This window comes from Crinia signifera, chromosome 1 (assembly GCF_055691185.1).
Source record: "Crinia signifera chromosome 1, ASM5569118v1, whole genome shotgun sequence".
NCBI lineage: Eukaryota > Metazoa > Chordata > Amphibia > Anura > Myobatrachidae > Crinia > Crinia signifera.
The window spans coordinates 223,757,198-223,783,224 of record NC_139217.1 but is presented as its reverse complement, the minus strand read 5'-3'; the positions used below and the strand labels follow the sequence as shown (position 1 = coordinate 223,783,224).

At 46.3% G+C, this 26,027-nt stretch overlaps 1 protein-coding gene across 2 annotated transcripts in view; it reads right to left on the bottom strand.

The window, feature by feature from the left end:
• The window catches only part of KDM4B (lysine demethylase 4B), a 284,368-nt gene that overhangs the window by 240,546 nt on the left and 17,795 nt on the right, over positions 1–26,027 (bottom strand). For both annotated transcript variants that reach the window (XM_083179332.1, XM_083179333.1), the window contains 2 exons: positions 7,054–7,225; positions 5,129–5,304 (listed from right to left, as the gene is read on the bottom strand). In XM_083179332.1, the coding sequence (XP_083035458.1) occupies positions 5,129–5,304; positions 7,054–7,194 (317 nt within the window). In that variant the 5' untranslated portion in view covers positions 7,195–7,225. The remainder of the gene's footprint in view (positions 1–5,128; positions 5,305–7,053; positions 7,226–26,027) is intronic.

The window sequence follows — 26,027 nt, the reverse complement described above, 5'->3', positions numbered from 1 at the left end:
CGTTCCATCATCCCTATACAGGTCGGAAGATCAAGATTGAGCATCATCTAACTTGCACATTAGATCATGTTGTGTACTTTCTGCAGTGCCCTTGCGGCCTATTATATGTGGGCAAGACGATACGTACCTTTCGCGAGAATGAACCAGCATAGGTCATCCATCAGACTCGCGTCATTCTTTCAACAGGCTAAATACAAAGAAAAAAATCTTCTTTAGTACACAAATGAGGTCTATAAAACTAGCCAGTTCTTTTTTTTTTTTTGCTCTTAAAATGCCTAGGGCCTGGCTATTGAAACCGCCATTTTAAAGAACAAAGGGTTCTCTGAGAAGCGGTGATAAGTACTATGATTAAGGCTAGGAAGCCGGTGTCTTCAGCAAATTATTATAGGATCTGGAAGATGTATATTCGATGGTGTGAGAGGCAAAAGGCTCACACTGTGAGATTCAAATTGTCCAAGTTGCTTGAATTTCTACAGGACGTTTTTTCTTCAGGACTGATCTATTTTCTTTCAGAAAAGTGTGGCTATTATTCCGGAGGTACAAACGTTCCTGCAAGGAGTTACCAAGTTAAAACCTCCGTACAATCAACCTGTAGCACCATGGGATTTGTCTTTGGTGCTGGCAGTTCTTCAAAAACCTCAGTTTGAACCGTTAAGGTCGGCTGACCTAAAATTTCTTTCTTGGAAATTAACGTTTTTTGTTAGCGATTTCCTCTGCTAAGAGGGTTTCAGAGTAGGGAGCATTGTCTTGTAAGCCTCCATTCCTGATTTTTCATGATGATAGGGCTGTGCTGAGGGAAGCAGTATGAAATCCCGGCGGTCGGGATCCCGGCGTTCAAAATCCCGACCGGACCAACCTGACGAAGCTCATTAGCGAAGCGTACGCCGACCGTACACTTCGTGGGCTATCCCCACTCCCCACCCCCATTGAAATGTACAAAATTTTGATCTGTTTAGCTTAAAAATTGTGGCATTGAGCGGGCGCATGAGCATACAGCCCGTTGGCTGAGGGTGCACTCCTATTTACTATCACCCAGTCCTGCTGATTGGGAGACGGCGTGTCACAAAAGAGCACGCCGCACTCCAGGGACTGAGGGGTCAACGCTGCTACTGATATGCTCAGTCAGCGTATAGTGATCACCGCTGTTACTGACACGGTTGGTCAGCGTGTGAACACTACATTTAGAGCGGCTGCCAAAGTTCAAACTGTAAATTTACGCTGCTGACACGATACCTGTCAGATACTGTGATTAGCGCTATTATTGAATTAGCACAATCAGCGCATCAATACTATATTTAAGAGGCCACCGGTGCCCCCTAATATTAGCACTGGTTACTTGAACTATACATTGACGCTGCCGTATACATTATACACCCTAACTGACAGTTCGTTTGGAGGTGCCCCAACCTTTCCCCTATGACTGGGGCGATTCTTCCTCAACCGAGACTTATATGTTCATTATCTGCCACGTATCTACAAGCTTTTGATATGTTTAACTTAAGAACTGTGGCATTTGAGTAAGCGCATGAGCATACAGCCATTTGACTAAGGGTGTACTCCTATATACTGTCATCCAGTCCTGTTAATTGTGAGACGGCGTGTCACGATAGAACACGCCGCACTCCAGGGACTGAGGGGTTAAACGCTGCTACCAACATGTTTGGTTAGCGTGTGAACACTGCGTTTGGAGCGGCTGCCAGTGTTCCTATATAATAACACCAGCCAGTTCATACTGTTAAATCACACGGCCGACACGTTATCTGTCAGATACTGTGATTAGCGCTATTATTGAATTAGTACAATTAGCGCACCAGTACTATATTCAATCAGCCACCGGTGCTCCCCTAATACCAGCACTGGTTACCTGAATTATATATCGATGCTGCCCTATATACTATATACCCTAATTGACATTTTGCTTGGAAGTGCACCGACCTTTCCCCTATGATTGGGGCGATTCTTTCTCCCAACTGAGACCTGTATGTTCATTGCCTGCCATATATTTATATGTAAAAATATATTTGCTAGACAGTGTACGTAATCCAATTTAAGTGGAAATTGGGAATTAGGAGTGTGGGACCCCACGTCGCAAGGATAACTTATATCCTTTTTTACGAAATTTTGTATGTCTTTCATGTTATGTGTCATTTTATTTCGCTATACTTTTAACCAAATTTAAATAAAGGTTACATTTTAATAAATCTTCTATAGGTGCACCACACAGTGACATTTCTTTCCTGTCCTAAATCATGTACACATTTATCATATGTAGCGGCACACTCTTTTAATTAAACCAGCTTATATAGATGAAAGGTATACTTTTATATATAGATGAATATATACATATGTGTTAGAAACAAAAAGGGGGAAAAAAGATTTTTTTATAGGGGTAGTGAATTTAGACAAGAAGGAAATAGGATGCTTGGTCTGAGTGGAGATCCTCATTGAACTACCTATCTACATCTATCTTCCCTTTAGTTTTCTATGAATATATAACTCTCCAGAGACCCCGACTCGTAGGGGTCTATCTGAAATTGATTCTTGTCTATATATGTACGAGTTAGGCATCCTATTTCCTTCTTGTCTAAATTCACTACCCCTATAAAAAAATCTTTTTTTCCCCCTTTTTGTTTCTAACACATATATGTATATATCCATCTATATATAAAAGTATACCTTTCATCTATATAAGCTGGTTTAATTAAAAGAGTGTGCCGCTACATATGATAAATGTGACCTATGTCAGATCAACTATAAAGTCCTAAAGTATTGCGGATAACTACAGCGATTTGATGCCCTGTATTCTAACTAAAGGGCAGTTTTGCCCACAAACAAGATGGCCGATACAGGTCCATATGATAACAGACTTACGGGATCTACTGACCCTTTGATGCGCTCTCTCCATGAATAGACAGGAGAATGGTCTAAGAAACTTTTAATATAATATATGCAGATTATGAATGCCTGGAGATAACTGAATAAAAGACGAGCCGCTGAGTTTATAATATTCCAAAGCGAGGCTTGGAGCGCATCTCCCGATCCAATCAATGTGTTAATGTGTCAATACCAGTAAGAGACGTGGAACGCACAAGGGGGCGGTAAATGCGCCCATAAGACACACGACTACGTAAAGGCGCATAACGCAAGAAGACATGACGCACCCACCAAAAGACGGGCTCCGGATTGGCCAGACCCGGCAAACCCCCGCAAGGATTGGCTGATCACACGCAGAGAGACGGCACCACAGCTGCTAAGCAATTTAGAGATCTACAAACACTCCCTATTTAAACCAGCTCATACACATCATCTGAATATCTGATGAAGCCGCTGATACCTACACAGGAGGCGGAGAAACGCGTCATACAGCTTTTTAAAATACCCCCTCTACACTTTCTGGAGCTCCAGAACCGGATCCCCCACCTGCCTGTCGAATAATCCAAAAAGCAAGTACTGGTTTATTTTCAAGTCGATTACTGCCTCAAATATAGCAGCAGGACAGTAGCAGTTTGGGACCCATAGACTACAACCTATAATTGACTATTAATATTTTTATCTTTATTTTTTCATCCTTTGCTCCGTTTTTTTGCATTTTTAATGTTTTTTGGTACTTCTTTACTTTCACGGCGCCAGCATGGCGCCGCGCTACTTCCGGGTTACGCTCGCCACAAACTAAGTAAAATAAACGAAGTTAACGCCATGCCAACATGGATAGTTCATACCTCCACTATCCATGTTGGCATGGAGTTGATTTTAATTTGCGTGGCGAGCGTAGCATGCCACCGAGACCGCAGCGTGGGCGAGCGAAGCGAGCCCCGCAAGGGGACTCTGACGCGCGGCGCCATGCTGGCGCCGTGAAAGTAAAGAAGTACCTTTTTTTTCATTTTTTGCTTATTTCTGTCTGGCCAGACATCAGCTAATAAGAACTGCTCTGGAGTATCAAAACAAGTCTGCCTAGATATGATTGCCTTATGTTTTAAAATGTGCAGCCCTTAATGTGTTTTGTACTTACCTATAATTTTTATTATATCTAATTGTTATTTTAACTAATTGATTGCCACTGGCCAGTGCAATACACACACATATATATATATATATATATATGCAGTGGGGTGTTCCCTATCCAGGAACCAGGCGGCACTCAGCGGGCTTCTCAAAAGGTGCAAGAAGTGTTTATTTCAGCATCAACGTTTCAAAGCCGATGCGGCTTTTTCATCAGGATAAACAAACATGTTTGTTTATCCTGATGAAAAAGCCGCATCGGCTTTGAAACGTTGATGCTGAAATAAACACTTCTTGCACCTTTTGAGAAGCCCGCTGAGTGCCGCCTGGTTCCTGGATAGGGAACACCCCACTGCATATTCATTCCTTGGGAAGGCACCTCGGCACTTTACTAACCCCCTAAGGAAAAGGGGTCTGCAGAATACTGAGTGCCGGTCTACATGCTGTATATATATATATATATATATATATATATATATATATATATATATATATATATAACATTTTTTTATTTCTTTATATACATTGATTCTAGCACGTGTACCCCCCTTCTTTGTCAAGTTATTACAGGATTGACTTAGCATCGTGTTTTGATTAACTTTTTTTGTATATTTTGTCTTTTCTTCCTTTGTAATAAAAAATTCTTAGTTGATACACTACTGGTAACTGATACTAACACTATATAAATGTTTATGAAATTTTATCACTAATTGATACTAACACTATATAAATGTTTATGAAATTTTATCACTAATTGCTACTTATCACCCACAAAGATATTTGTCTAGATAAGTGGTGTACTCACACAGACTGTTGCCAAAACTGGGAGCTTATCTGGGAGCTGGATGCCCAGTAGAATGGTAAGTACATTGCAGCGTGGTAGATGCAACAGGCTGGCCCTGGCATTCCACAAGCCATGGAGGCCTGTCAACAGATAATCCCTGTGGCTATAAAAATAATATAACACACTACTTCTTACTCAATTGTCTCACTCAGCAGAGAGATAGGGAAAAAAAACTTAAAAAGACAGCACAAGCCAAAAGCTTAAGGTGCATTGGGGTGGGGTCTATTTCCTCTCACTACTTAGCAGACTATGGTTATGGCTGCCAAGGGAAAATCTTAGACTTACTTGTCACTGTTTGCTAACTTCCTGTATTCTCCCACAGTCATTGCTTTCTTCTGGATGTTATACTGAGTGAAGAGACCAGACTGGCCAGTCACCACCTGTTGGATTGGAGCCGGAATCACCATCTCATCTAAGTCATCATAAGTTTTTCTTGGACGCCACTCTTTGGGAGGAATAATCTGCAAGCATAATGTACAATATCATACAAATATACATGTTACAGTATGTGGTTAGACTAAACCAGATAAAAAGATTGTCATTTTAAATAGATAGGAGAAACTTTACATTGGCAAGCAATTCAATTGGAACAAAGCATGTTTTTCTACTACATTATTGTAGCTCGGCACACTATTTTATTCACCATCCATGCCCTAGTGGATGATAGGGTATGAAATACCGCCCGTCGGCTGAAAATTTTGTAAAAAAAGGCATGTCAACCTTTTTCATGTCAACCTTTAGACCCTGTCGACCTTTAGACCCTGTCGACCTTTTGACTGTCTCTCATGAGTCAGTCTATGATCAGTACGGATACCATATCGCCACCCTTAACTTATAATGCCTTTAACAACTACTCACTTTCAAATATAAAACCATCCTACATTATGAACTTAAATTTGGTAAATATGTTTTTTGGGAAAAAAGAGTTGAGCAGTCAGAATAAAATAAAAATAATATTGAGGAAAAGTTTCTCTATGGGGATGCGGTTAACATTCTGGCTGTCAAGATGCCGGTAGTCAGAATACCAGCCCCAGAATCCCAACAATGATGGAGATGCCAGAAAGGGAGAAGTTATAAATGCTTACTGGACCCATGTCGGGATGGGTGCCGAATAGCTGACAGTCAGCATCTCAAGTGATTAGCCCGACGTCGGGATCCCAACTGTTAAAACCCCGACAGCCACTGGCTATTCTCCCTTATGGGGGTCCATGACCCACATAGAGGGAGAATAGAATAGGTGGCGAGCGTAGCGAGCCACTGTGCCCGCAGCGTGGCGAGCACAGCGAGCCCGCAAGGGGCTTCGTTGCCCCCCCCGCGCGCAGTCTGAGTCCGGGCAGTCGGGATCCCAACTTCGGGCTAATGACTGTCGGGATCCCAACTGTCTGGGTCATATACCACACCTGTCGGGTTTCCCTCCATTGAAATGCTGGTGTCAGTATTCTGACCACTGGCGGTTACCCATATGTATTCCTCTCTATGCTCCTCTGATGACTTACCCTTAAGCTTGTGCCTCTGAAGTAGCTGATAATAAAGCTTAAGATGTACATACAACAACAAAACATTAAATCTGAAAAATAAATGGAACATAAAAACAGGGGGGGGGGGAAACCATATTGCAGGAAAGCTTGATGCAGCTAGCTTTACAAATAGCTTTATTCTGACTGTTTCTATCTTTGTTTATCTTTCTTTTAGCTTAATTCAGTGGCTTCCAAACTGTGTGCCATGGCAACCAAGGGTGCCTTGGAACCCTTGCAGTGGTGCCTCAGATTTGTGGTCCAAGACCAATTGAAATTAATTATGGTCCATATAATAGGAAAAAACAGTGCTTGTGGGTGCAAGTCATAAAATATGTGGATAAACAGAAGCCAATCTTGTCTCACACTATAGAATTAGACCTAAAGATGACATTTAAAACATATACATTTATTTAATTCATATTTTGTTTCCTAATTTCCCAATAAGAAACATTTGGTCTAGGGATGCCACAGGTATAATCTTATACTATTAGGGTGCAGTGATATGAAAAAGTTTGGGAACCAGGTTTGGCTTAAATGTACAAGCCCTTTACGTTATTATAATCTCTGGTGCTTCAGGCAGAGAAGGCTTACTAGTGTAAACTCAGATCAACACAAAAAAACGAAGATAGAACATTGTATGTATATACAGAGAAAAACAGCTACAGATCACTATAAAACCAATAAATCACTCACCTTTGCCAGTCCAGCTCTGTGTGCTCCCTGAGATTCTATATATGCTATATATTTTCGAAAATCCTGAAACTCCTCCCATGTGGGTCTAAAGGTCATGATCTTGCAGCTGGAATTTTGTGGCTGTGCAGTCTCTGGTCCCATTGTAAAATAATCAGTCTGACTCTGAAAGGAACTTCAGAACAAAAGATTATTATAATTTTTACTACTACTATTTTTGTTAAAGGATAAATCAATATCACATTTCAGTCTTTATCTAGGATGGTAAAATAGATTCTAGACTTTAGTGTATGCAATCCCATACACTACTGCTGGAGGCTGTACAATTAGACAGATCTTTTCTGTTCTCCGATCCAATGCGCTCGGGACTGCACATTGGATTAGAGAAAAAACACATACCATTTGCCAGTTTTAATCAAATTTCTTGACTAGATCTGTTGGAATCAGATTAACTTTTCCTTCAGCTTTGTGGTATAGAACAAACATACTGTTATGTCAGGAGAAGAATACGGGATGCAGTCATAATACCGACAAGGATAAAATCCCGACAAGGACAAAATCCCGACAAGGACAAAATCCCGACATTTAAAAATAGGATTTTGGGTACCTACCGGTAAATCCTTTTCTCGTAGTCCATATGGGATACTGGGCTTCACTACTATGGGGATTGAGACCTCCGCAGGAGAGACAGGCACATAAAAAAACTTTCAGTGTGGGTGCACTGGCTCCTCCCCTCAATCTCCCTCCACTAGTCAGTTAATGCAAAAACTGTGCCGAAGGAGAGCATGTGAGGAGTATGTGATAATGTATTGTGGTGAGATTCATCCAGCACACCCAAACGAACAAAAAACATATAAGAGAGGTGAATCCTAACAACTTAAGAGGACACCTGTAACTAGAACAATCTATAGACATATTTATCCTATAGAAAACAAGGCAATAAGCCTAACCATAAAGTAGATCTGACAGCAGAAAAAGCCGCACTGAGGCGGGCTCCCAGTATCCCATATGGACTACGAGAAAAGGATTTACCGGTAGGTACCCAAAATCCTATTTTCTCTACCGTCCAATGGGATACTGGGCTTCACTACTATGGGGAGGTCCCAAAGCTACCAGAACGGGTGGGAACGTGCGGATTCTGCTGTAGAACCGCATTCCCGAACTGGGAATCCTCCCTGGCCAGGGTGTCAAACTTGTAGAACTTCACAAATGTGTGTTGCCCTGACCAAGTTGCGGCCCTGCATAGCTGCATTGCCGACACCCCTCGAGCAGCCGCCCAAGAGGTACCTACAGACCTGGTTGAATGAGCCTTTACTGAAAAAGGAAGCGACAAACCAGCTGATGCATAAGCCTGTTGGATAGTACATCTTATCCACCTGGCAATGGTACGCGTTGAAGCAGGTAAACCCTTCTTCTGCGCATCATAAAGCACAAACAGGCTGTCCGTCTTACGGATCCTAGCTGTGCGCTTGACATACCCCTTAAGGGTGAGGACTACATCCAAGGTATCCGGTATATCTGGGTGTGTCGCGCTAGAAGGAACCACAATAGGTTGGTTTAGGTGGAACCCTGACACCACCTTTGGAAGGAATTGTGGTCTAGTCCTGAGTTCCGCCCTATCGTTGTGGAACACAAGGTAAGGGCTCCGACAAGACAAGGCCCCGAGCTCGGACACCCTCCTGGCCGAAGCTAGCGCCAGCAGAACAACAGTCTTCCAAGTGAGGTGTCGCAGCTCAGACTCTTCCAGTGGAACAAACCGGGCTGATTTTAAGAAAGTAAGAACTACTTCCAAATCCCATGGTGCAGTGGGAGGCACAAAGGGGGGCTGAATCCTGAGCACCCCCTGTAAGAAGGTTTGCACTTCAGGCAAGGCCGCAATCTTTTTCTGAAAAAACACAGATAGTGCGGAGATTTGGACCTTTAAGGAACCCAATCTGAGTCCCTTATCCAGGCCAGCCTGAAGGAAACGTAGCAGACTGTTTAATCGAAAACTGGCCGGAGGCAAGTCATTCTTCTCACACCAGGCAATATATCTGCGCCATATTACATGATAATGAGCAGCCGTCACCGGCTTCCTGGCTTTTATCATTGTAGTGACGACAGAGGGGTGGAGACCCTTGTGGACTAAGATCTGCCGCTCAACCTCCAGGCCGTTAAACGTAGCCGCTGTAAGTCCTGGAAGACGAACGGGCCCTGGAGGAGCAGGTCTTCTCTTAGGGGCAGACGCCACGGGTCTTCCACTAGCATGGCCTGAATGTCCCCGTACCAGGCCCTTCTTGGCCAGTCTGGTGCCACCAGTATGGCCTCCGTCCCCTGATGCCGGAGCCGCTTTAGCACCCGAGCCAACAATGGGAGAGGTGGGAAGAGGTACACCAATTGGAAATCCCAGGTCCAGGTGAGAGCGTCCACGGCTATCGCCCCTGGGTCTCTGGTCCGTGCACAGTACACTGCTACCTTGTGGTTCAATCGTGAAGCCATCAGGTCGATCTGAGGGAGCCCCCACAGATCCACTATGGCATTGAACACTTGAGTGTGAAGGCCCCACTCCCCCGGGTGAAGATCGTGACGACTCAGGAAGTCTGCCTCCCAATTGTCGACCCCCGGGATAAAAATGGCAGACAGGGCCTGGACATTCTGTTCCGCCCAGGACAGAATTTTTGACGCTTCTCTCATGCAGGGCATGCTCTTGGTACCACCCTGCCGATTTATATAGGCCACAGTGGTGGCATTGTCCGACTGGACCTGGATCGCCTTTCCCTGTAACAATGGAGCTGCCTGTAACAGGGCATAGTAGACCGCCCTCAACTCCAGCTTGTTGATATGAAGGCCTGACTCCAGTGGAGACCATCGACCCTGTAGGCGGACTCCCTGTGTCACAGCTCCCCAGCCCCTCAGGCTGGCGTCCGTGGTTACCAGAATCCAGTCCTGGATCTGAAACCGTCTGCCTGCCAACAAATTGGATGAATCTAGCCACCACTGTAGCGAGATCCTGGTTCTTGTTGCAAGGCCAATCCTTCTGCGCATATGCAGGGGGGAGCCGGACCATTTTGTCAGAATATCCAATTGAAAAGTCCTGGAATGGAAGCGGCCAAATTGTATTGCTTCGAATGAAGCCACCATCTTGCCTAGAAGCCGGAGGCAAAGATGGATCTGTACCAGAGGTGACTGCAGGACCTCCCTGACCAGCTGTTGTATTGCAGTGACTTTTTCCATCGGCAGAAAAACTTTTTGTTCTGATGTATCCAGGATCATGCCCAAGAAAACCATCCTCTGGGTTGGAACCAGCGATGATTTGGGCATGTTTAGGATCCACCCGTGGTCTCTTAGCACCTGTATGGACAGATTGAGAGCACTGCTTAAAGCCTCCGCCGACCCTGCTTTTATTAGCAGGTCGTCCAGGTAAGGCACTACATTCACCCTTCGGAGCCTGAGTAGTGACATCATTTCCGCCATTACCTTTGTGAAAACCCGCGGGGCTGTCGACAGGCCGAAAGGTAACGCCCGGAATTGGTAATGGTTGTTCCCCAAGGCAAACCTGAGATAGATTTGGTGTGGGGGCCAGATAGGAATGTGTAGATAGGCGTCTTTGACGTCTATAGAGGCCAGGAACTCCCCTCTTTCTAGGCTGGCGATCACAGAGCGCAAGGACTCCATCCTGAACTTGAACACGCGCAGGAAGGGGTTCAGTGACTTTAGATTCAGGATGGGTCTTACTGAGCCGTCTGGCTTCGGTACCAGGAATAAGTTGGAATAATATCCCTGGCCCTGCTCCGTGACTGGCACCGGTACAATTACCTGAGACTGAAGCAGCCTGGTAATGGCCCCCTGAAGGAGCACCTGATCCTCCTGGGATGCTGGAAGTGCCGACCTGAAGTAACGTCTGGGAGGGGGTTTGTCGAATTCCAGCTTGTAACCTAGAGAAATGAGACCTCTGGCCCAGGTATCCAGACCCGAAGCGTCCCACACATGGCTGAAATGCAACAATCGCGCTCCCACCGCGAGAGAGTCTCGTGGCGGGAAAACCCCGTCATGCTGCAGGCTTAGAGGAAGTCGCGGCATTTGGACGGTCCTGGGTGTTGGAGGTGTTAGGCTTCCTAAACTTGCCTCTCGTGCCCCTGCTGGCATTGGAGGCGCCCCTAGCCTTGGGGCGAAACCTGTTCCCACGAAAGGACTGCTGGGAAGCACCTGTGAAGGTACGCTTTGCAACCGTGGGAGCTGATGGGAGAAAGGTAGACTTTCCTGCCGTGGCTTTGGAAATCCAACCGTCTAATTCACTGCCAAACAGCCATTCTCCTGTAAAGGGAATACCCTCCACACTCTTCTTTGAGTCTACATCTGCAGACCACTGCCGCAGCCACAAGGCCCGTCTGGCTGACACCGCCATGGCTGAATTGCGCGCGTTGATTGCGCCCAATTCCTTTTGTGCCTCGCACAGTATTTTTGCGGTGTCCTGAATGTGACGCAGGCTGTCCCCTATCTGGGCCACAGTCATGTCACCCAACAAGCCTTCCTGAATCTGGGTTGACCAGGTATGAATAGCCTTGGCCATCCAGCAGCTGGCTAAAACTGGACGCTGGGATGCTCCACTAGCCGTATATATGGACTTGAGGGTAGCTTCCAGCCTTCTGTCCGCCCCGTCTTTAAGGGTGGATACCCCTGGGACTGGTAACAACACCTTCTTAGAGAGGCGGGAAACAGAGGAGTCCACTACCGGTGGCTCCTCCCATTTCTTTCTGCCCAAAGGTTCAAAGGGGTAAGCATTTGTGAACCTTTTTGAAAGAGTAAACCTCTTATCAGGGTTTTGCCATGCAGCCCTGAAAGCAGTTTCTAACTCTGCCTGCTCAGGGAAGTACACTGGCTGTTTCTTCTGGGTCATGAAGAAAGGGTCTCCTTCTGTGGATGCCTCTACAGGGAGATCTAAAACATCCCTAATGGCCCTGATAAGGGGCTCGGGACCATGTACTGCCGTCTCAGGAGCTGGTTCCTGCAGACCCTGCTCCTCACCCTCCTCCAAAATGTCCTCATCGTCCTCATCTGTGTCAGGATCCATAGCAGTAGCCTGCCTCTTTTGAGGCTGTGCGGGCGGGGGAGGTACATTTTGGGTATGAAGAATATCCACCCTAGCAGATAACATGGATAATTCCCTCTGAACCCTCTGCGTTTGCTGAGTGTTAGTGGAAAGCTGTGAAGCCACAGAATCCAACAAGGTCTTTATGTTGGAGGCCCACGCAGGCTCCTGCTCGTCTGCCTGCGATTGCCCCGCAAGCTGTGGGGGAACCCCACTGATCTGGGTGTCAGCACTACTGGGCTGTGGTGACATACAAGCCTCACAAGTAACCTGGGACTGTGACTTGGGCACAAACTTGGTGCTACACACCATACAAGTGAACTTTTTCACCATGATGAGATAGTAACAAACACAACCCCCACGCAGTCACACACGTGCACACACTGCTGGATGTGTTTCCTCTGAGTGAAAACAGACTATGTGCTTGCTCTATGCTGTGTCTGTAACTAAACAGTGGGGAAAAAACAGAGCAATTGGGGAGCCAAGTGCACCCTTAACCTGAACTCACAGATCTGGGTGAGCTGGTAACGCTAAACACAGTGATATAAACAACACAGTGTCTGACTAAGCTAGATAGCGCAGCAGCGCTAAATCGCTATAAAAACCTGCTGTCTCTGCCGTGCTGCAAGTACCCGGATCCACCACGCCAGTGAGGAGCCCTGTAATGGAGTCTGGCAGCGTGTGAAGAAGCAGGAAGTGACAGCGCGCGCCCAGCAGAGCTTGGTCCCGCTCTGAGTGAAGCCCCGCCCCCTTACACGGAGCTGGCGCTTACAAAGAATTATACTGACATTATTAAAGGTGTAAAATATATATATCATACATTATACATTATACCCTGAGGGGTGTCCCTGGTGGTCCAGCGGCAGCACCCCTATGCCAGTTATCAGACGCGGTGTTCACGCGGTCCCTGCTGGAGAGCCGCCATTACTAGCCGTCGTCTTGCCGCACCAGAAATGGCTGCGGGGACCCCTTGTGGGACCCCCAGCCTGTACTCACCACCGATGTCTTCAGACCTGTCAGGGGTGTGCGGCGGCTAGGGGACTTGCTCGCTACAGCGCGATGCTGTGCGGTGACAAGTCCCACGCAGGACTGGATTGTCCTGTAGCAGGGTCAGCTCTGCACCTGAAGAGGTCGGGGACTGACCCTTCCCCTGACACCCACGAAGCAGGACAGCTGTGTGGTCACTACAGCGCCCCAAAATAACAAACTTGAAAATAAATGTGGAAAAAACTCTGGAGCATCCAGAAAGCACTGCCTCTCCTGAGGCACATTTTTCAAAACTGACTAGTGGAGGGAGATTGAGGGGAGGAGCCAGTGCACCCACACTGAAAGTTTTTTTATGTGCCTGTCTCTCCTGCGGAGGTCTCAATCCCCATAGTAGTGAAGCCCAGTATCCCATTGGACGGTAGAGAAATACCGACAAGGAAAAAATCCTGACATTTAAAATACCGACAAGGTCAAAATACCAACATATACATGTGAAACTGTCAACATGACTTTGGGTCGACAGGTCGCATGGTCGACATGGGGGTTTTTTTCACTGTTTTTTTGACCTGACAAGTGCCGACAGGCGGTATTTCATGCCCTACCATCCACTAGGGCATGGTGGGAGAATAAAATAGTGCGCAGAGAGGCACCGTGCCCGAAGCAAAGCGCGCGTGGTACGAGGGGCTGCGGTTCACCTCCAACTGTGTCCATGTCGACATTCGGGTCAAAAGTCGACCCAAAGTCATGTTGACAGTTTCACCTGCACATTCTATGTCGGTATTTTCAACATGTCGGGATTTTAAATGTCGGGATTTTGTCCTTGTCTGTATTTTAAATGTCGTGATTTTGTCCTTGTCTGTATAAAGGTGCATACACACTGTACAATTTTTTTGACCAATTTGGTTGAAAGACATTTCCATTGAACCCAGTGTCCCGGACGGAAGATGTTGACAAAAGATATTGTCAACAAACAAACGATGAATGATGATGCGCATACCCGCCAGTTGTTCAGCAAGATTGTTCGTCAACTGTGCATGCAGCTCAATTTCAATATCTTTCAAAAAGAGCCTATAAACTGTAGCTACAGACGGCGCCGGCCTTATGCTTGCTGGCGAATCGCCAGCAGCATGCTGCTGGCGATCCGCCAGCAACACGGCGCGCCATCTGACTGAGACGCGCGTGCGTCCCCCACGCACGCGCGTCTCAGTATCCGGGCGGCCGGCCGGCGAGGCGGACGCAATACTGTCCGCCTCCCGCTCGAGGGGGGCTGGGGGGACCCGAGGAGGCTGTGGGGGGGTGCGGGCGCCCGGTGTGGGCACCGGGCGACCGTCGGAAGGGGACGGCAGCACCGTCGGAAGGGGACGCGCGCGCACCTCGTGCGCGCGCGTCCCCTTCCGACACACAGATGGCGCGGGAGCAGGGAATGGCGATGGCGTCGCCATCGCCATCCCCTGCAAAGATGAGCCCGGCCCCATCTGTACTGTAGATCTTTCTTCTTTCGTCTGTTGTCAATATCTTTTGTCAACATCTTTAGTCCAGGACACTGGGTTCAATGGAAATGGCTTTCAACCAAATTGATCAAAAAAATTGTACAGTGTGTATGCACCCTTATGACCCATTCGGGATTTTGACCCTGCACAACTTATCTTTTATTTTCAAGAATTTACATTTTTAGAAATACTTTCATCTGTTTACTCCTTACTTAAGGTGCCCATACATGCGATTTGCATGCGATGTGCAATGCAATCTAGTTTAAAAAGTATGAGCAGCACATACTTTTTGAGCTGTGCGATGGGATGTGCACGGGAGCGCGCATTTCATCACATACGGGAATTGTACAATGTATGGGCACCTTCATACTGCAAATGAAACGTAAGCTGGGTACACATACATACAATAGTCGGCCGTTCTTCCGTCCTGGGTCGGACGGCCGTTCAATTGTATAGGTGTGTACGCTGTCCCGTACGAGCGATAAACGGAAAAAAACGGTCTTGTCCGTCCATACTCGGTCGGTCGAAGGTTCTTTGCTATTTAATTTTCATTCGACAGGACGGGCCCATATATCGGAACAAAAGTGCAGTGTGTACGCACGTTCGATCGATATGCTGGCCGTTCTTGCGACTATACTGCCAAAGCTGGAACACCCATGTGGGCGTTCCATAGCAGCATGATCTCTCCTACAGCACAAGAAGCATTCACCACTCCCCATGTATATTAAAAAAAATAATCTTAATATTCATGCACCCCATCTTTATAGCAGGTCGCCGTATAGTCCCTAGCCACCCTGCCGGCTGACTACATCTAGATGCACACCCCAGCTAGATGTCTGTCCCTAGTCACCCTGCCAGCTGACGCGTACCCCGTCTTTATTATGGTTTTCAAATACAGAGGCAAAAGCCAGTTTTGTGATCAGAGATGGCTCCTTGTAGGCACGTTGTTTGTGCCACTTAACACGTGCATGGGCAGGACATTCGAGCGCTATTAACCAATCACACAGTTTTCTCTGCACGTGTGCGACAGGTTTTCTATGCTTGCGACACAAAATAATCTTCATTCTGGTGGAATACGTGGACATAAACAGTAGAATACACACTCTTCCTTTCACGCTTTTACTTTGGTGAGTACTCAACCACAGTTATGACAAATGCTGTATTGATGTATTGTGTGTATCATGAAAGTAAGGTCCATTATGTTTTATTTTTGAGCAGACAATGGCAGAGAAGAACGTGGCATTCATGAAGGAGTTTATTGAGGCCTACAGAGACCAGAATTGTCTCTGGAACAGCAAATCCAGAGATTATTCCAACAGGCAGAAGAGAGCTGTCGCGCTGGAGGAGCTGGTTAAGGCCAGCCTCCCTTACTACCCCACGGCAAACATTGAATGGGTGCGGGCAAGGATTGCCAACATGAGGACAGTCTTCAAAAAGGAGCTGAACAAGTTCCAAGGGAACCAAGAAATCAGGGGCTGGTACAGACCAAGTGTATGTGCCCAGGCTCTGGTACTACGACCTGCTGGCATTTACGGTGGACCAAGAGCTGCCGAGGGACTCAATCGTCAATTTTGCTGCGGCCCAGGCTGCCCCATGCGCCAGACCATGCACTCCTGAAGTTCCCGAGGAAACCCTCTCTGGCACAGTAAGTACGCAGATTACACATATTTGAAATATTTATTGAAAATGAAGATAAAAAATACAAAGAAAGTACAGTACAAAGGTAGCATGTCATAGCAATTTAAGCAGATCATGTCATCCTGCCAATCCACTGCGCCTACAACATTAAAGTACTGCAAGTACTCTTCCCTGGTCAATTTTGCATGCATAGTAGCATTTCTTGTGTTTAGATTGGTCTCCAAACGTGTCAATCCTACGGACTCCTCAACTGTTTCACTGTCATCCATGGTTGAAACATTGGGGTGTGCAGACAGTGTTTTTCTGCGTAGATAGTTGAGCAGCACACAACAGGCCATAACTACCTTGTTACCTTAGCAGATTTATGGCACTATGAAAAATCCTACATTTATTGCCAAGTATGCCAAATGTATTTTCAACCACTCGCCTAGCTCTTGATAGGCGGTAGTTGAAAATTCTACGTTCTCTGTTAAGGGACCTTTGGGGGTAGGGTTTTACAACATTGGCGTGCAAGGCAAAGGCCTCGTGAGCCACAAAAACAAAGTTCAAACCATGCACATTCTGTGTCCACTCTGGTAAATTAAGACCATTGTTTTTAAGTTTGTCATGGAACATGGTCTTTTCCAAAGCCCCACCGTCAGAAACCCTGCCATTTTTGCCAATGTACACAGAGATAAATTCATATTTGGCATTGGCAATAGCCATTAAAAAACAATGCTAAAGAAGCCCTTATAATTATAGAACAAAGAGCCACTATTAACAGGGTGCATGATTTGGATATGCTTTCCATCAATGGCACCACCACAATTGGGGAAATTCCAAAGATCCTTGAAATCTTGGGCAATAGCGCGGCTATGGTCGGTCGAACTGTCGCAAGAAAACAGGGATTGTATAGATGTGTACCCAGCTTTAACCAAAAGGGGCCAAATGGGTTTGCTTTTTTTGTTTTGTTCTCACCGGAGAAAACTGGCCATTATAGATCACTCAGCACATATTGCTGTGCAGCACTGTGTGCTGAGTGATCTAGCATCACTCAGAATGCTCATCTACACAGCGTGTGTAGGACCCATTAGTTTTGTGGTTTTGAATTTAAAATGACTATATGTAGAAATATTATAAACACAACTAAACATACAAACTTGTAGATTAGAAAATCGACAACATTACAATAGGATGTGTATGCATTAGTGTTACTAGATCCCATCTGCTGGCATTACTGCCTTTCACATCTATTAAAATCATGGTTGGGCAGAGCCAGGCAATAAGACAACCAAATTTGTGCAAACTTTCGGCAACCACGTGAATTGACAACATTTCAATTTTACAGTGTGCAGATAACAATGTTTCTATGGATGTGTCCAGTTATGCTAATTTACACACCCACACTGGTGGGCCCATTTTTTTTTCTCAGCATACACGCTACAGTGCAAGCAAAAATAGTAAAGGAGATATCTGAATGATCTCTACATATGCAGGAATAGAACCACAATATGTAGTCTCCAGACAGCCAATTGGGCAACCAATCAGATCCTGTCTACTATCTTCTAGAGGGTGCTAAATAAATAGGAAGTAGATTCTGATTGGTTGCCCATAGCAACATCACATGTGAAGTAGAATACACATCTTAGTAAATTTCTCCCAGTGTGTCTAGAATGTATGAAATCATTTCATACTTAACCACCAAAGACCAATGTACACCAATGATTGCGATTAGTCCCCAAAATTTACCTGACCTTTTCTGGATCCCACTGGAATGAAAATTCTTAATCTAAAAAAACGTACAGAAAAGGGGATTTTTGTAGAACTTACCATTCAATTCCCTTCCTCTGAGTCCATCCTGGTGACACAGCTCAACCATGGGATGTAGTGGGGTCAGAAGGAGCCAGGACCTATGCTATGTCTTTAAGAGGCAAGCTCCTCCCCTGCTGCATCCCAGAAACTTCAGTTCAACTTCAAGAGCCCACTAGTATACATTACTCAGTACAACGCCTGAACATATTAATATGCACAATCAAAAAATTAACTATAGAACATGAAAATGTAACATGAAACGGTATAACCACTTACTGAGCGTAAAGGGAGGGATCGCTGTGTCACCAGGATGGACTCAGAGAAAGGGATTTGAATGGTAAGTTCCTACAAAAATCCCTTTTTCTCTATCGTCCATCCTGGTGACACAGCTCAACCATGGGACGTTCAAGAGCCGGTCCTTTGGGAGGGTCCACAGCACTTAGAACTGCTCACCCAAATGAACCAACGCGAACTAATGGAACCTATAGAAGTGTGAACAGAGGACCAGGTGGCAGCCCTGCATAAATGCTCCACTGAAGCCCCGTGATGCACAGCCCAAGAGGAGGCAACAACCCTGGCTGGAAATGGTCGACCAACCTTGGTGTAGGCAAAGGCAATAACCGACCTCAACCATCTCGTGATAGTCTGCTTAGAGGCTGGCCATCCTCTCTTATGATCATACAGCACCAGCAAGATATCAGTCTTGCATAAAGACTTCACTGTCTATATAAATGCGCAAAGCACAAACCATATCTAATCGCATAAATTTGTTCCGGTTTCTGGTCTCCTCAGGATGGCAAAACACTTGAAGCACAATGTCCTGGTTCAAATGGAAATCAGAGACCACCTTTGGTAAGAACTTAGGAACCATACGAAGAACGTTTTTTTAATGAAAAACTAGGAATGAAAGCTTACAGGACAAAGCCCCTAATTCTCATACTCTCCTGGCTGAAGCGATAGCCAGAAGAAATATAGATTGTAAGCTCGCGAGCAGGGCCCTCCTACATTTTGACTGTCTGTAAATACCCTGTTTTGTTGTATCACTGTCCCCTTTGTAAAGCGCAACGGAATATGCTGCGCTATATAAGAAACTGTTAATAAATAAATAAAAGCCAACTTCCATGACAGGAATTTCAAATCTGCCGAATGTGAAGGTTCAAAGGGAGGCTTCTGCCACACCGAAAGCACCAGGGATAAATCCCACGGAGCTACCAGCGGATAATGTCTGATACATTGAACCTAAGGTAAAAGAGCCACCCTTTTCTGAAAAGAAATGGATAATGCGGAGAGTTGCACCTTCAAGGATTGAAGACTCAACCCTGCTGAAAAACCATCCTGGAGAAAATACAAAAGCCTAGCCAATTTGAATCTGGAAGTGTGTACTCTTTGTTTCTCACACCATCTGATGTAAATCTTCCAGACCCTATGGTAATTAGCTGCTAAAACAGGCTTCCTAACCTATAGCATCGTCTGGATCACCACATCATAAAAAATCCCTTCTTTTTCAGCAATGAGCTTTCAAAAGCCACGCCGTCAAATCTAACCAAGCTAGGTCCTGATGGAAGAATGGACCTTGATGGAGCAGGTCTGGATGAAGAGGGAGGCGCTACCGACAACCTGAGTATGTTCCAAATACCAGGACCTCCTGGGCCAGTCCGGAGCCACCAGAATTACGCGGGATTCCTGAACCCGAATCCTCTTGAGGACTAGTACAATCAACGCAAATGGAGGAAAGATGTATGCTATTCTGAATTTCCAGGGTACAGTCATGGCATCCATGGCCCACGCCATCGGATCCCTGGTCCATGAACAAAACATCAGGACCTGACAATTGTGTCTCGATGCGAAATAAGTCCACCACCGGGAGCCCCCAGCGCACTGTGAGGTCCTCCGGGTGTAAGTTCTGACCTGCTGAGTAAGTCCGCCTCCACATTCCGGACATCTGGAATGAATACTGCTGACAGTGCTGGAACATGCAATTCTGCCCACTGAAAAATCTGGTACACCTCTCCCATCACCAGAAACTTCAGTTCAACTTCAAGAGCCCACTAGTATACATTACTCAGTACAACGCCTGAACATATTAATATGCACAATCAAAAAATTAACTATAGAACATGAAAATGTAACATGAAACGGTATAACCACTTACTGAGCGTAAAGGGAGGGATCGCTGTGTCACCAGGATGGACTCAGAGAAAGGGATTTGAATGGTAAGTTCCTACAAAAATCCCTTTTTCTCTATCGTCCATCCTGGTGACACAGCTCAACCATGGGACGTTCAAGAGCCGGTCCTTTGGGAGGGTCCACAGCACTTAGAACTGCTCACCCAAATGAACCAACGCGAACTAATGGAACCTATAGAAGTGTGAACAGAGGACCAGGTGGCAGCCCTGCATAAATGCTCCACTGAAGCCCCGTGATGCACAGCCCAAGAGGAGGCAACAACCCTGGCTGGAAATGGTCGACCAACCTTGGTGTAGGCAAAGGCAATAACCGACCTCAACCATCTCGTGATAGTCTGCTTAGAGGCTGGCCATCCTCTCTTATGATCATACAGCACCAGCAAGATATCAGTCTTGCATAAAGACTTCACTGTCTATATAAATGCGCAAAGCACAAACCATATCTAATCGCATAAATTTGTTCCGGTTTCTGGTCTCCTCAGGATGGCAAAACACTTGAAGCACAATGTCCTGGTTCAAATGGAAATCAGAGACCACCTTTGGTAAGAACTTAGGAACCATACGAAGAACGTTTTTTTAATGAAAAACTAGGAATGAAAGCTTACAGGACAAAGCCCCTAATTCTCATACTCTCCTGGCTGAAGCGATAGCCAGAAGAAATATAGATTGTAAGCTCGCGAGCAGGGCCCTCCTACATTTTGACTGTCTGTAAATACCCTGTTTTGTTGTATCACTGTCCCCTTTGTAAAGCGCAACGGAATATGCTGCGCTATATAAGAAACTGTTAATAAATAAATAAAAGCCAACTTCCATGACAGGAATTTCAAATCTGCCGAATGTGAAGGTTCAAAGGGAGGCTTCTGCCACACCGAAAGCACCAGGGATAAATCCCACGGAGCTACCAGCGGATAATGTCTGATACATTGAACCTAAGGTAAAAGAGCCACCCTTTTCTGAAAAGAAATGGATAATGCGGAGAGTTGCACCTTCAAGGATTGAAGACTCAACCCTGCTGAAAAACCATCCTGGAGAAAATACAAAAGCCTAGCCAATTTGAATCTGGAAGTGTGTACTCTTTGTTTCTCACACCATCTGATGTAAATCTTCCAGACCCTATGGTAATTAGCTGCTAAAACAGGCTTCCTAACCTATAGCATCGTCTGGATCACCACATCATAAAAAATCCCTTCTTTTTCAGCAATGAGCTTTCAAAAGCCACGCCGTCAAATCTAACCAAGCTAGGTCCTGATGGAAGAATGGACCTTGATGGAGCAGGTCTGGATGAAGAGGGAGGCGCTACCGACAACCTGAGTATGTTCCAAATACCAGGACCTCCTGGGCCAGTCCGGAGCCACCAGAATTACGCGGGATTCCTGAACCCGAATCCTCTTGAGGACTAGTACAATCAACGCAAATGGAGGAAAGATGTATGCTATTCTGAATTTCCAGGGTACAGTCATGGCATCCATGGCCCACGCCATCGGATCCCTGGTCCATGAACAAAACATCAGGACCTGACAATTGTGTCTCGATGCGAAATAAGTCCACCACCGGGAGCCCCCAGCGCACTGTGAGGTCCTCCGGGTGTAAGTTCTGACCTGCTGAGTAAGTCCGCCTCCACATTCCGGACATCTGGAATGAATACTGCTGACAGTGCTGGAACATGCAATTCTGCCCACTGAAAAATCTGGTACACCTCTCCCATCACCAGCTGGCTGCGAGCTCCTACCTGATGATTTAAATACGCCACAGTGGTAGCAATGTCCGACTGAATTCTCACCATAGAACACTTTAAAACATTCTTTGCCTGCAGAAGGGCCCTCAGGACCGCTCAGAGTTCCAGAACATTTATCAGAAGAACAAACTCCAAATGGGACCATAGGCTCTGTAGTCTGAGATGCATCGGTTGTTACCACCAACCAGTCCCAGGACTGCAGGGATCGACCCATCGAGGAAACTCCTTGTCTCCTGTGTGTTTTCATGTTTCATTGTGTCGGTATCCCCTGACCACGAGGTTAGGATGTTCCATTGGAACACCTTTGAATGAAACCTCACATAATGCAAGGTTTCGAAGGTAGCCACCATCATGCCCAACAGCTTTAGGCACATCCAGACCGAAGGGCTTGAAGCCTGGAGAATCAACAACACTAAGGGCCTTATTCTGGTTGGTTTGGAAGGATGCGTAATTGCGGACTGGAACTGATTGTTCTTAGCCCCGCCTTCCCTACGAATCGCTCACACCGTCCGAATGCGGTAAGACGCCGACCGAATGGACCTAACGGAACACCTACTCCATCTGTGAGAACCTCCCCCATCATTCGATGGTCGCCGACCATCGAATGCTGGACCGAGTGCTCAGGCAGCACCGAGTGCTCCAGACCACTCGGGCATTTTCCGTGCAAACGCAGGGATATGGGCGGGCAGCTGGCATCTGGCTATGTCAGCTGTCCGCCCCCCACACGTGTGTCACGGCTGGATAACCATACGTATGCCCAGCGTATTTATGGGAACGCCCATGAAACGCGGGGCGTATGCATATGGTAATGAGCCCAAACAGCCTTTCACGCCCCTCTCCACCCCCTGTTCAGATGGTTCCGTACGATCATTTTCTGCACGGACCTCACGCCGTGTTCGGATGTGTGAGGCGTTCGCACATGCACAAATATCAACCATCAGCCATCCGTACGCATTCGGAGCCATCCGACAACCAGAATAAGGCCCTGAAAGATGAACCCCCTTGGCCTTGTCTTCTGGCAGAAACACTCAATGTAAGTGAGTTTCCAAGACTACCCTCAAAAACAGCAATTTCTGGCATGGCGTCAGGTGTGACTTCCTGATATTCAGCATATATCTGTGATCCTGGAAAAAACTAATCGCCACGCTGATATGTTCTCATAACAACACCACTGACTCGGCCTTGAACAGGAGGTCACCCAAGTAAGGAATGACCATGATTCCCTTCAACCTGAGTGACGCTACCGTGACAGCCATCCCCTAGGTGAACACTCTTGGAGCCGTTGCCAGTCCAAATGGGAGAGCCTGGAACTGCCAAAGCAGTGAGCCCACTGCAAAACAAAGCAAAGATTGATGCTCTTTCAGAATAGGTACACGTCCTGAATGTCTATAGAGGCCAAATACTCTACCGGCTCCATACTAACTCTGATCTCAGAGACTCCATTCTGAAATGATCCACCCACAGGTATCCACAACCTACTGCTGTCCCCAGTCTCTGCAACACATTCACCCTCCTCTTCCCCTGAATCAAGATTAAGGAGAGGTGGTTCAGATAAGGGGTGTCTGGTAGAGGTAACTGAAGGTACCCTAATAAACTGCTCCATGAACTCACTCATTTTATGCTGACCCTGTGCTGTGTGCTGCATAACCTGCAACAAGGCAGGATCTCCCTGAGAGGGTGGAGGATAGATCACATCAGGCTAAGAGGGAGACAACAATTTAGGGGAGCTGGAAAGATTAACCCTCTGCCTATTAAGGACCTGTACCAAGTCAGCCATAGATCTGCCTAGGGTAGCCGCACAGGATCTGACTGCTCTGCCCTCTGAACTTGAGTCCCACTGGGACAGCATCGCATGCAGGGCGCAAATCCCCCTGGTCCATCTGTTCACTGGTTAATTTGACCCCACAAAACCTGCAGTCAATTAACATGGCAGCCTTCCCCTCCTTCACAACAGCAGAATTACACCTTTCTGTCATTATAACAAATCACAGTGCAAAATGTCAGGCACTATACAGAATAATGTAACCAGTGTTCTTATATGTTAGCCGTTATTGTAGCTGACCCAGCGATCACAGGAAGGCATTGCTTAGAGGAATCTCACACTGTAGTTTTCTTACATCAAAATCACTCCTTTCAGCTCTGCAGACTGGTAAGAGAGTGTGCCAGGAAGAGACCAAGTCTCTGCTTCAGCGGGGAGGTAGTGCGCTTTGGCACCCTCCCCCAATAGCAGCTCCCATTAGCTGAGTCCTCTACCTCCCAGTGTCTCCCCCTCCACTGGGGATCACTTAAGTGTGCCCTGCTGCGCAGGGCTCCTGTAACCAGCTTGTTCTCCATCTCAAAATGGAGTGCGCTGGTAAACCCTTTCAAAATTGCAGGATTTGTTAGGGGGCGCCATTCTGTGAAGGCCATATGAATGGCCATAGCAGCAGTGTTAGAAGAGACCCAGAAAACACATCCTAAGGGCATGTTACTTATGCTGCTTTCCCACTGCCAAGCCGTGCAAAGAACCGGTATTTGCAAACGGTATTTAAAACGGTATTAGCTTTCACATTGCAGTAGATTACCGGTTTAAATACCGTTTAAGTACCATTCACATTGCAGTAATACCGTTTAAACCCCTTGTGTCCCCTGGTACCTGTGTCGTCCCCCCCCCGGATCCGGGCAGCGCGTCCGTGCTCAGGAGGAGGTCCATTAGGAGATTGTAATTTCATCGGCAAGGGTACCTGCCGCGAATGGGAAATAGTGGAGCCATTCATTAAATAGGCGCTAATTTACTAAGCGCATATTTAATGAACGGCTCCGCTATTTCGCATTCGCGGCAGGGACTCCCGCAGATGAAATGACAATCTCCTAATGGACCTTCCTCCGCGTCCTCCTCCTGAGCATGGATGCGCTGCCCGGATCCCCAGTGCCCCTGCTGTCTGTACACCAGCCTCCTCCTGCATCAGTCTGGGACCTGCAGACTAGGAGCCCTTCAATGCCCGCTGCTTACCATGCTGCCCCGCTGCAAGGTACCAGGGGAGGGGGGGGGGACAAGGTACCAGGGCAGGGGGGAGGGGGTTACCAGCTGGCAGATACGGGGGGTAGGGGGGGCAGGACAGGTACCAGGGGAGGGGGAAAACTAGTGTAGGATCTTAAATACCGTTTAAGAGGCATTCCCACTGCCTAAAAAACGGTTTTGAAACGTGTAGGACTCTGCTTTTTAAACGTGTTGAAATACCGGTTATCTTTAACCGGTAAATCAACTCTGGCGCTTTCCCACTGCAGCCTTAAACGTTTAGAAAGGGGAAAAAACAGCAATATACCGTTTAAGACCTGCAGTGGGACATTAGGGGCATTAGTCTGGACATCAATGAAGCTTTTGATTCAATGGCCTGGCCACACCTCTTATTCAATTCTAGAGAAGAGATTTTGGTAACCCTTTCGAAGATTTAATTAAATATTTTTACACACAACCGTCTACAACATTGTTGATAAACGGTCAGAAAGGGAAGCCAATCCAAATGTTTAGAGGAACACGCCAGGGCTGCCCACGCTCTCCCCTGTTGTTCAATTTAAGCATTGATCTTTTATTTCGTATTCTACAAACGTGCTCAACTTTTTATTCTCAATATTATTCTGATTTTTAGAGAGGGCCAGAATAATCTTGAGAATAAAAAGGTGAGGAGCAAGAATTCCAAAATACCGTTTGTTATGGAATACACAGTGAGGAGAAAAACACAGTTAAACATACCAAAAATCTGTGGAATATGGTCAAAACCGACCCCGACCTAAAATGTTTCCATAAAAAAGAACTAATGCCCAGTTTTAAAAGGGGGAGGAACATTAAGGACCAGGTGGTGAAAACAAATATCACCGTTTTTTTAAGTTCACCCAGTAAAGAACATTTTTTAACAAGAGGCAATGGTAATTTTAAATGTACAGGATGCACAACATGCTCCTACCTGATACCAGGGGATAACTTCAATCATCCTCATTCTGATAAAAAGATCTCGATTAGATGCCCCCTAACCTTTTCTACAACTTTTACTGTCTACACCATCACATGCCCATGTGGTTTGGTGTACGTGGGCAATACAGAA